At 50.6% G+C, this 13,641-nt stretch overlaps 1 protein-coding gene across 1 annotated transcript in view; it reads right to left on the bottom strand.

The window, feature by feature from the left end:
- Window positions 1–13,641, bottom strand: part of LOC309543483 (WD repeat-containing protein 97-like) — a gene marked incomplete at its 5' end in the record, with an annotated part of 218,063 nt that overhangs the window by 136,220 nt on the left and 68,202 nt on the right. Inside the window, 2 exons of the mRNA XM_082275962.1 lie at window positions 1,698–1,819; window positions 4,108–4,697. Coding sequence (XP_082132088.1) covers window positions 1,698–1,819; window positions 4,108–4,697 — 712 coding nt within the window. The remainder of the gene's footprint in view (window positions 1–1,697; window positions 1,820–4,107; window positions 4,698–13,641) is intronic.

Below are 13,641 nucleotides of genomic sequence, written 5' to 3'. Positions count from 1 at the left end.
ATCAGAGGGCCTCCAGGACCCCAGAGATCAGAGGGCCTCCAGGACCCCAGAGATCAGAGGGCCTCCAGGACCCCAGAGATCAGAGGAGAGGGCCTCAAGGACCCCAGAGATCAGAGGAGAGGGCCTCAAGGACCCCAGAGATCAGAGGAGAGGGCCTCAAGGACCCCAGAGATCAGAGGAGAGGGCCTCAAGGACCCCAGAGATCAGAGGAGAGGGCCTCAAGGACCCCAGAGATCAGAGGAGAGGGCCTCCAGAACCCCAGAGATCAGAGGGCTTCAAGGACCCCAGAGATCAGAGGGCCTCCCGGACCCCAGAGATCAGAGGACCTCCAGGACCCCAGAGATCAGAGGAGAGGGCCTCCAGGACCCCAGAGATCAGAGGAGAGGGCCTCAAGGACCCCATGGATCAGAGGAGAGGGCCTCAAGGACCCCAGGGATCAGAAGGCCTCCAGGACCCCAGAGATCAGAGGACCTCCAGGACCCCAGAGATCAGAGGAGAGGGCCTCAAGGACCCCAGAGATCAGAGGAGAGGGCCTCAAGGACCCCAGAGATCAGAGGAGAAGGCCTCCAGGACCCCAGAGATCAGAGGAGAGGACCTCCAGGACCCCAGAGATCAGAGGAGAGGGCCTCCAGGACCCCAGAGATCAGAGGAGAGGGCCTCAAGGACCCCAGAGATCAGAGGAGAGGGCCTCAAGGACCCCAGAGATCAGAGGAGAGGGCCTCAAGGACCCCAGAGATCAGAGGAGAGGGCATCCAGGACCCCAGAGATCAGAGGAGAGGGCATCCAGGACCCCAGAGATCAGAGGAGAGGGCCTCCAGGACCCCAGAGATCAGAGGGCCTCTGAATAATAAATTATTTATTTTTTATGCAATTATTTATTTACTTTTCTATTCAGCACATAGCACTTTTAGATTCGGTGACTCAAATCGCTTTCCTTCAGTGGTATTTATCTGATATAACTTTCCATGATTGATTAACTAGAGAAGATCAGAAACACAATAAACCAACACACACAGAATGACAAAAGTGATGCATGTTCTCTTCTACACTTTACTGTACACTTCATATTGGCCTCACCCCACTTTTATTCTACATCACTTCTCAGTACCGCCAGAATGACTAAAGTGGTGTAGGTTCATTTCTAACCTCATTCTAAGCTAAATTACTACTTACCCCCCACCACCACCATGCTTCACAATGGTTTAACTCTACTTAACCTTACAATGCTCTCAAGCCAAATCCATAGCTACACTTCTGTACTCTCCATATTGCCCTCACCCTACTTCTACTGTACTCTCCATACTGCCCTCACTCTACTACACTTTTGTACCTTCCATATTGCCCTCACCTCACTTCAATTCTACATCACTTCCAAATACAGATTTCATTCTGCCTCACTACTACTGAACATGCCATGAAAATATCGATCTGTATTCTTTATATACTTCTGCCAGCTTATAACCCTCTACTTCACAATAATGTAAGGGGGCAAGCTCCAATGATCATCTAGGTAAGGGGGCACTGCTATTGTCACTGTATTTCTGGTCATTATTATTAGTCATATCATTTCATGACTATTACTGAAAATACATTTATTATATAGAGGCTGAACAAAGCTGGTCTAAAGGGTCAGTGTACTACTCCCTATTTCTGGGGTCAAGCACCAAATACCGTGCTCTGTCAGATCTGTTCATTACCTGTATGTCCCACAAATACAGCTATGAGCTGCCCTTCTTCACCCCACACTTTGACAGTGCAGTCTCTGGATCCTGAAATCAGCAGATGGAGATTCTCAGAGTATACCAGGCTGGTAATTATTCTGTGTCAGGAAAATAAACCCATTATACACGGCATTCAAAGACTAGCGACCCAACCTATCCCAACCCAACAATTCTACAGATGTAGATTCTCAGAGTATACCAAGCTGGTAATTATTCTGTGTCAGGAAAATAAACCCATTATACACGGCATTCAAAGACTAGCAACCCAACCTATCCCAACCCAACAATTCTACAGATGGAGATTCTCAGAGTATACCAGGCTGGTAATGAATCTGTGTCAGGAAAATAAACCCATTATACACAGCATTCAAAGACTAGCGATCCAACCCATCCCAACCCAACAATTCTACAGATGGAGATTCTCAGAGTATATCAGGCTGGTAATTATTCTGTGTCAGAAAAATAAACCCATTATACACGGCATTCAAAGACTAGCGACCCAACCTATCCCAACCCAACAATTCTACAGATGGAGATTCTCAGAGTATACCAGGCTGGTAATTATTCTGTGTCAGGAAAATAAACCCATTATACACGGCATTCAAAGACTAGCGACCCAACCTATCCCAACCCAACAATTCTACAGATGGAGATTCTCAGAGTATACCAGGCTGGTAATGAATCTGTGTCAGGAAAATAAACCCATTATACACGGCATTCAAAGACTAGCGACCCAACCTATCCCAACCCAACAATTCTACAGATGGAGATTCTCAGAGTATACCAGGCTGGTAATTATTCTGTGTCAGGAAAATAAACCCATTACAGACATGAATATACCATGTACTGGGAAGACAGAAAGCAGGGAGTAGATGATTGTGGGTGGGAGATGAGACCACAACAAACATGAGCAGATTATGAACTGGGAAGAAAAGAGAGCAGACAGAGCATGAGTAGATCATATACTGGGAAGAGAGAAGGCAGGGAGTAGATGATCGTGGATGGACAAGAGAGGACAAAGAAGGAAGTAGATGGTCATGGATGGGAGAAGACATAAGTAGATCACATATTGTGGAGAGAGAAGGCAGAAAGTAGATGGTTATGGATGGGAAAAGACATGAGTAGAAGCACGTACTGTGGAGAGAGAAGGCAGAAAGTAGATGAACATGAATGGGGGAAGACATGAATAGAGCATGTACTGTAGAGTGAGAAGGCAGGGAGTAGATGATTGCGGATGGACAAGAGAGGACAAAGAACATGAGTTGACCATTTACTGCGAAGAGGGAAGGCAGGAAGTAGAGGATTGTGGATGGAGAAGACAAGACAAAGAACATGAGTAGACTATGTGCTGTGGAGAGAGAAGGCAGGGAGTAGATGATCGTAGATCAGAGAAGACCAGACAAAGAACATGAGTAGACCATGTACTGGGAAGACAGAGGAAGGGAAGTAGATTATCATGGATGGGAGAAGACATGAGTAGTCCATGTAATGGGAACACAGAAGGCAGGAAGTAGATGATCGTGGATGGAGAAGAGAAGACAAAGAACATTAGTAGACTATGTACTAGGAAAAGGCAAGAATAGATGATTGTGGATGGGAGAAGACAGGAGTAGACCATGCACTGTGGAGTGATAGGCAGGACGAAGATGATCGTGGATGGGAGAAGACGGGAGTAGACCATGTACTAGGAAAAGGCAAGAAATAGAAGATTCTGGATGGAGAAGAGAATCATATCTGGGGGCGGATTGTTTTTCTAACATTTTTTCTTGAGACCATTGGTAGAACACATCTTCCATGTTATATAGGAATGTTTACCTCGCCCAGATAATGGTCATACCATAATAGTTACATTTACAGGGATAGGAATATTTAGAGAAATATTTCTATATTTTCTGACATCTTTTGTATGTGGATGGGCTGGTTGTATTTTCACGTTTTCACTTTATCATGACTTACAAAAAGTTTGTCTTCCAATGTACATACATCTGTACAGAGACTATGCTTCTACCAATTGATTACTACCAACAGATGTTTTTGATTGTAGTTTTTAGTTGTATTCCATGATATAAATGTCCCCCTTCTATAGCCACCCTCATCTCTATGAATAAGTCCATTCAATGCAAAATGCACCAGCAGGGCGTGGCTAGGGGGTGGGAAACATCAGATTACAGACCTGGGATACATTTTTTTTCAAGGACTGACTTTATTAGTGTGCGGCTGTTAGGTACATTTATTATGCAGATTATTAGAATGTAAGCTCCTGTGGTACAGAGACTGAAGCGACCAGTTCTGCGTTTTCTGTTCCTATAGATATAAAAGCACTGAGTCTGCTACTCATCGATTTACTACAAGACGTGGACAGAGGACAATGATATACTGTATGTACCTGAAATGTAGATTCTTCCTCCGTCTCACCAGAGTTCCGTCCATCAGACTGAATTCCCACACGCTGGTCCCACATGCAGCAAAACATGTATGTGGATTTTGTGATTCCGTATCTACAGCAAGAACTTCAACTTTCTCCTGATTCTTCATTGACTGACTCAGCGACTGTTGCCAGACCAATTTCTGTCCACTGTGACTAAACCTCCAGATGGAGACCCCACCAGCTCCTCCGCTCAGCACAAGGTTCTTCCCCGGATCATAGACACAGCAGAGGACCTCTTCCTTCACAGGGATTTCTGATACCAGGGTGAAAGTCTTGTCTAGCAGTAGAAGCCCATGCCGGTTCCAGGCCACGTAGAGTTGGACACGAGCTGCATACAGCAGCCCAGAAATTGGCAATGGCAGCGATCTCTGGTTCTGGACTCTGCCATCTACATGGTGCAGAGAGACATTTCCATCAAAGTCCAGGGAGACCAGACAACGCTGCCCCACCACATATTTCACACATTTCAGTTTGGCAGGGAAGGGGAGATGACGTACAGGCTGCAGACCGTGTGTGAGCACCAAGGGTTTCTCATCCTCCTTCCTCATCTATAGACAAAGAGAAGAAATAGAGTTTGTATTGTATACTCATTTCTTACTATTCCACTCATCACCTGTAGAGCGTTCCTCCTAGACAACCCTCCCCAAAGAGGCCAACCCTACGCTGAGCCTGCGACACCCAACCATACGCTGCGACACCCAACCATACGCTGCGCCTGCAACACCCAACCATACACTGTGCCTGCAACACCCAACCATACGCTGCGACACCCAACCATACGCTGCGCCTGCAACACCCAACCATACACTGTGCCTGCGACACCTAACCCTACCCTGAGCCTGCGACACCCAACCATACGCTGCGACACCCAACCATACGCTGCGCCTGCGACACCCAACCATACACTGTGCCTGCAACACCTAACCATACACTGTGCCTGCAACACACAACCATACACTGTGCCTGCGACACCTAACCCTACACTGAGCCTGCGACACCCAACCATACGCTGCGACACCCAACCATACACTGTGCCTGCGACACCCAACCATACACTGTGCCTGCAACACACAACCATACACTGTGCCTGCAACACCTAACCCTACGCTGCGACACCCAACCATACACTGTGCCTGCAACACCCAACCCTACACTGTGCCTGCAACACACAACCATACACTGTGCCTGCGACACCCAACCATACACTGTGCCTGCAACACCCAATCATACACTGTGCCTGCAACACCTAACCCTACACTGTGCCTGCAACACCCAATCATACACTGTGCCTGAAACACCCAACCCTACACTGTGCCTGCAACACCCAACCATACACTGTGCCTGCAACACACAACCCTACGCTGCGACACCCAACCATACACTGTGCCTGAAACACCTAACCCTACACTGTGCCTGCAACACCCAACCATACACTGTGCCTGCAACACCCAACCATACACTGTGCCTGAAACACCTAACCCTACACTGTGCCTGCAACACCCAACCCTACACTGAGCCTGCGACACCCAACCATACACTGTGCCTGAAACACCCAACCATACACTGTGCCTGAAACACACAACCATACACTGTGCCTGAAACACCCAACCATACACTGTGCCTGCAACACCCAACCCTACACTGAGCCTGCAACACCCAATCATACACTGTGCCTGCAACACCCAACCATACACTGTGCCTGCAATACACAACCATACACTGTGCCTGCGACACCCAACCATACACTGTGCCTGCAACACCCAACCATACACTGTGCCTGAAACACCTAACCCTACACTGTGCCTGAAACACACAACCATACACTGTGCCTGCAACACACAACCATACACTGTGCCTGAAACACCTAACCCTACACTGTGCCTGCGACACCTAACCCTACACTGAGCCTGCGACACCCAACCATACACTGTGCCTGCAACACCCAACCATACACTGTGCCTGCAATACACAACCATACGCTGTGCCTGCGACACCCAACCATACACTGTGCCTGCGACACCCAACCCTACACTGTGCCTGCAACACCCAACCATACACTGTGCCTGCAACACACAACCATACACTGCGCCTGCAACACCCAACCATACACTGCGCCTGCAACACCCAACCATACACTGCGCCTGCAACACATAACCATACACTGTGCCTGCAACACACAACCATACACTGTGCCTGCAACACACAACCATACACTGTGCCTGCAACACCCAACCATACACTGTGCCTGCAACACCCAACCATACACTGCAAAACCCAACCCTACGCTGCGACACCCAAACATTCGCTGTGCCTGCAACACCCAACCCTACGCTGCGACACCCAACCATACACTGTGCCTGCAACACCCAACCATACACTGTGCCTGAAACACCCAACCATACACTGTGCCTGCAACACACAACCATACGCTGTGCCTGCAACACCTAACCCTACGCTGCGACACCCAACCATACGCTGCGCCTGTACCATCCAACCATACGCTGCGCCTGCGACACCCAACCATACACTGTGCCTGCAACACCTAACCCTACACTGTGCCTGCAACACCCAATCATACACTGTGCCTGCAACACCTAACCCTACACTGTGCCTGCAACACCCAATCATACACTGTGCCTGCAACACCTAACCCTACACTGTGCCTGCAACACCCAATCATACACTGTGCCTGAAACACCTAACCCTACACTGTGCCTGCAACACCCAACCATACACTGTGCCTGCAACACCTAACCCTACGCTGCGACACCCAACCATACACTGTGCCTGAAACACCTAACCCTACACTGTGCCTGCAACACCCAACCCTACACTGAGCCTGCGACACCCAACCATACACTGTGCCTGCAACACCCAACCATACACTGTGCCTGAAACACCCAACCATACACTGTGCCTGAAACACACAACCATACACTGTGCCTGCAACACCCAACCCTACACTGAGCCTGCAACACCCAATCATACACTGTGCCTGAAACACCTAACCCTACACTGTGCCTGCAACACCCAACCATACACTGTGCCTGCAACACCTAACCATACACTGTGCCTGCAACACCTAACCCTACGCTGCGACACCCAACCATACACTGTGCCTGAAACACCTAACCCTACACTGTGCCTGCAACACCCAACCATACACTGTGCCTGCAACACCCAACCATACACTGTGCCTGAAACACCTAACCCTACACTGTGCCTGCGACACCCAACCCTACACTGAGCCTGTGACACCCAACCATACACTGTGCCTGCAACACCCAACCATACACTGTGCCTGCAATACACAACCATACACTGTGCCTGCGACACCCAACCATACACTGTGCCTGCAACACCCAACCATACACTGTGCCTGAAACACCTAACCCTACACTGTGCCTGAAACACACAACCATACACTGTGCCTGCAACACACAACCATACACTGTGCCTGAAACACCTAACCCTACACTGTGCCTGCGACACCTAACCCTACACTGAGCCTGCGACACCCAACCATACACTGTGCCTGCAACACCCAACCATACACTGTGCCTGCAACACACAACCATACACTGCGCCTGCAACACCCAACCATACACTGCGCCTGCAACACCCAACCATACACTGCGCCTGCAACACACAACCATACACTGTGCCTGCAACACACAACCATACACTGCAACACCCAACCATACACTGTGCCTGCAACACCCAACCATACACTGCGACACCCAAACATTCGCTGTGCCTGCAACACCCAACCCTACCCTGCGACACCCAACCATACACTGTGCCTGCAACACCCAACCATACACTGTGCCTGAAACACCCAACCATACACTGTGCCTGAAACACCCAACCATACGCTGCGCCTGTACCATTCAACCATACGCTGCGCCTGCGACACCCAACCATACACTGTGCCTGCAACACCCAATCATACACTGTGCCTGCAACACCTAACCCTACACTGTGCCTGCAACACCCAATCATACACTGTGCCTGAAACACCTAACCCTACACTGTGCCTGCAACACCCAACCATACACTGTGCCTGCAACACCTAACCCTACGCTGCGACACCCAACCATACACTGTGCCTGAAACACCTAACCCTACACTGTGCCTGAAACACCCAACCATACACTGTGCCTGCAACACCCAACCATACACTGTGCCTGCAACACCCAACCCTACACTGAGCCTGCGACACCCAACCATACACTGTGCCTGCAACACCCAACCATACACTGTGCCTGAAACACCCAACCATACACTGTGCCTGAAACACACAACCATACACTGTGCCTGAAACACACAACCATACACTGTGCCTGCAACACCCAACCCTACACTGAGCCTGCAACACCCAATCATGCACTGTGCCTGAAACACCTAACCCTACACTGTGCCTGCAACACCCAACCATACACTGTGCCTGCAACACCTAACCCTACGCTGCGACACCCAACCATACACTGTGCCTGAAACACCTAACCCTACACTGTGCCTGCAACACCCAACCCTACACTGTGCCTGAAACACCTAACCCTACACTGTGCCTGCAACACCCAACCATACACTGTGCCTGCAACACCCAACCATACACTGTGCCTGAAACACCTAACCCTACACTGTGCCTGCAACACCCAACCCTACACTGAGCCTGCGACACCCAACCATACACTGTGCCTGCAACACCCAACCCTACACTGAGCCTGCGACACCCAACCATACACTGTGCCTGAAACACACAACCATACACTGTGCCTGCAACACACAACCATACACTGTGCCTGCAACACCCAACCATACACTGTGCCTGCGACACCCAACCATACACTGTGCCTGCAACACCTAACCATACACTGTGCCTGCAACACCTAACCATACACTGTGCCTGCGACACCCAACCATACGCTGCGACACCCAACCATACGCTGCGCCTGCGACACCCAACCATACACTGTGCCTGCAACACCCAACCATACACTGTGCCTGAAACACACAACCATACACTGTGCCTGCAACACCCAACCCTACACTGAGCCTGCGACACCCAACCATACACTGTGCCTGAAACACCTAACCCTACACTGTGCCTGCAACACCCAACCATACACTGTGCCTGAAACACACAACCATACACTGTGCCTGAAACACCTAACCCTACACTGTGCCTGCAACACCCAACCATACACTGTGCCTGAAACACCCAACCATACACTGTGCCTGAAACACCTAACCCTACACTGTGCCTGCAACACCCAACCATACACTGTGCCTGCAACACCCAACCCTACACTGAGCCTGCAACACCCAATCATACACTGTGCCTGAAACACCCAACCATACACTGTGCCTGAAACACCTAACCCTACACTGTGCCTGCGACACCCAACCCTACACTGAGCCTGTGACACCCAACCATACACTGTGCCTGCAACACCCAACCATACACTGTGCCTGCAATACACAACCATACACTGTGCCTGCGACACCCAACCATACACTGAGCCTGCGACACCCAACCATACACTGTGCCTGCAACACACAACCATACACTGTGCCTGCGACACCCAACCATACACTGTGCCTGCGACACCCAACCATACACTGTGCCTGCAATACACAACCATACACTGTGCCTGCGACACCCAACCATACACTGTGCCTGCAACACACAACCATACACTGTGCCTGCGACACCCAACCATACACTGTGCCTGCGACACCCAACCATACACTGTGCCTGCGACACCCAACCCTACACTGAGCCTGCGACACCCAACCATACACTGTGCCTGCAACACCCAACCATACACTGTGCCTGCAATACACAACCATACGCTGTGCCTGCGACACCCAACCATACACTGTGCCTGCGACACCCAACCCTACACTGTGCCTGCAACACCCAACCATACACTGTGCCTGCAACACACAACCATACACTGCGCCTGCAACACCCAACCATACACTGCGCCTGCAACACATAACCATACACTGTGCCTGCAACACACAACCATACACTGTGCCTGCAACACACAACCATACACTGCAACACCCAACCATACACTGTGCCTGCAACACCCAACCATACACTGCAAAACCCAACCCTACGCTGCGACACCCAAACATTCGCTGTGCCTGCAACACCCAACCCTACGCTGCGACACCCAACCATACACTGTGCCTGCAACACCCAACCATACACTGTGCCTGAAACACCCAACCATACACTGTGCCTGCAACACACAACCATACGCTGTGCCTGCAACACCTAACCCTACGCTGCGACACCCAACCATACGCTGCGCCTGTACCATCCAACCATACGCTGCGCCTGCGACACCCAACCATACACTGTGCCTGCAACACCTAACCCTACACTGTGCCTGCAACACCCAATCATACACTGTGCCTGAAACACCTAACCCTACACTGTGCCTGCAACACCCAACCATACACTGTGCCTGCAACACCTAACCCTACGCTGCGACACCCAACCATACACTGTGCCTGAAACACCTAACCCTACACTGTGCCTGCAACACCCAACCATACGCTGTGCCTGCAACACCTAACCATACACTGTGCCTGCAACACCTAACCCTACGCTGCGACACCCAACCATACGCTGCGCCTGTACCATCCAACCATACGCTGCGCCTGCGACACCCAACCATACACTGTGCCTGCAACACCTAACCCTACACTGTGCCTGCAACACCCAATCATACACTGTGCCTGAAACACCTAACCCTACACTGTGCCTGCAACACCCAACCATACACTGTGCCTGCAACACCTAACCCTACGCTGCGACACCCAACCATACACTGTGCCTGAAACACCTAACCCTACACTGTGCCTGCAACACACAACCATACGCTGTGCCTGCAACACCTAACCATACACTGTGCCTGCAACACCTAACCCTACGCTGCGACACCCAACCATACGCTGCGCCTGTACCATCCAACCATACGCTGCGCCTGCGACACCCAACCATACGCTGCGCCTGCAACACCCAACCATACGCAGCGCCTGCAACACCCAACCATACGCAGCGCCTGCAACACCCAACCATACGCAACGCCTGAAACACCCAACCATACGCAACGCCTGAAACACCCAACCATACGCAACGCCTGAAACACCCAACCATATGCTGCGCCTGTACCATCCAACCATATGCTGCGCCTGCTACACCCAACCATACGCTGCGCCTGTGACATCCAACTATATGCTGCGCTTGCGACACCCAACCATACACTGCCCCTTTGCCATCCAACCATACGCTGCGCCTGTGCCATCCAACCATGCGCTCCACCTGCGACATCCAACCATATGCTGCACCTGTGCCATCCAACCCTACGCTGCGCCTGCGACACCCAACCATATACTGAGCCTGTGCCATTCAACCATACGCTGCGCCTGTGACATCCAACCATACGCAGCGCCTGCAACACCCAACCATACGCAACGCCTGCAACACCCAACCATACGCAACGCCTGCAACACCCAACCATACGCAACGCCTGCAACACTCAACCATACACTGCGCCTGTGACATCCAACCATATGCTGCGCCTGTGCCATCCAACCATATGCTGCGCCTGTACCATCCAACCATATGCTGCGCCTGTACCATCCAACCATATGCTGCGCCTGCTACACCCAACCATACGCTGCGCCTGTGACATCCAACTATATGCTGCGCTTGTGACACCCAACCATACACTGCCCCTTTGCCATCCAACCATACGCTGCGCCTGTGCCATCCAACCATGCGCTCCACCTGCGACACCCAACCATACGCTGAGCCTGCGACACCCAACCATATGCTGCACCTGTGCCATCCAACCCTACGCTGCGCCTGCGACACCCAACCATATACTGAGCCTGTGCCATTCAACCATACGCTGCGCCTGCGACACCCAACCATATGCTGCGCCTGCACCATCTAACCATACGCTGCGTATCTATACCTCTCCTCTTCTGCTATCCGGACCTTGGATCCCGGGGGAGGTTTGGATGTCCCAGACTGAGTGGGACCCACACTGTACTTGTGGTCTTCCGTCAGTATACGGCTTCCTCCCAGTCATGAACATAGATACCAGATTTTCCCACCCGCCCTACATACAAAGCTAGCCGACAACTTAGCTTGTACTGGAATCTTCTCATTTATTGAACAGTTGCACACTCAATTTATACACATATGAGCACATCCCCCTCCTGATCAAATTACCCCATCAGGTCAGGGGTTGCCTAAATACATTATCATATGCAGATGAGATTGGATACAGAAATATAATTACCATCTCTAAAGAACAACCAACACAAACAGTATACTATTTCCACTCAGCAACTAATAGATGACAATTATTCAATCAACCTGAGCCAATTATGTAGCAGACGGCCGTCCTCGAGCTCCTTAAATACAATACACATTGTCTCAATACACATCTTAGCATTGCTTTGATTATTTAGGCGTCACAGACTTCATGGCAACAGTCTATAGATCTCACAGTGTAAAGTGGAATTAAATCTTCATAGTTCTTGTGAGAGATATTGTTGATAAATATTACTCTCCCATTTGAAGTTATCCAAACCATATTCTCAGTGTCCATTAGGTATCTGTCTTTCACTCCCAGTGATGGTGAGTACCTGCCCACACCTCATACCTCACTCCTAGAGGACAGGTGACTGAACACCTCATACCTCACTCCTAGAGGACAGGTGACTGAACACCTCATACCTCACTCCTAGAGGACAGGTGACTGAACACCTCATACCTCACTCTTAAAGGACAGGCGACTGAACACCTCATACCTCACTCCTAGAGGACAGGTGACTGAACACCTCATACCTCACTCCTAAAGGACAGGTGACTGAACACCTCATACCTCACTCCTAGAGGACAGGTGACTGAACACCTCATACCTCACTCCTAAAGGACAGGTGACTGAACACCTCATACCTCACTCCTAGAGGACAGGTGACTGAACACCTCATACCTCACTCCTAGAGGACAGGTGACTGAACACCTCATACCTCACTCCTAGAGGACAGGTGACTGAACACCTCATACCTCACTCCTAGAGGACAGGTGACTGAACACCTCATACCTCACTCCTAGAGGACAGGTGACTGAACACCTCATACCTCACTCCTAGAGGACAGGTGACTGAACACCTCATACCTCACTCCTAGAGGACAGGCGACTGAACACCTCATGAAGTACTGCAAGGGGACAGGTGACTGAACACCTCATACCTCACTCCTAGAGGACAGGTGACTGAACACCTCATACCTCACTCCTAGAGGACAGGTGACTGAACACCTCATACCTCACTCCTAGAGGACAGGTGACTGAACACCTCATACCTCACTCCTAGAGGACAGGTGACTGAACACCTCACACCTCACTCCTAGAGGACAGGTGACTGAACACCTCATACCTCACTCCTAGAGGAC

This window comes from Pelophylax lessonae (genome assembly GCF_965119305.1).
Source record: "Pelophylax lessonae genome assembly, contig: HAP1_SCAFFOLD_77, whole genome shotgun sequence".
NCBI classification, from domain to species: Eukaryota; Metazoa; Chordata; class Amphibia; order Anura; family Ranidae; genus Pelophylax; species Pelophylax lessonae.
The sequence above is the reverse complement of the archived record's forward strand: the minus strand, read 5'-3'. Positions and strand labels throughout refer to the sequence as shown.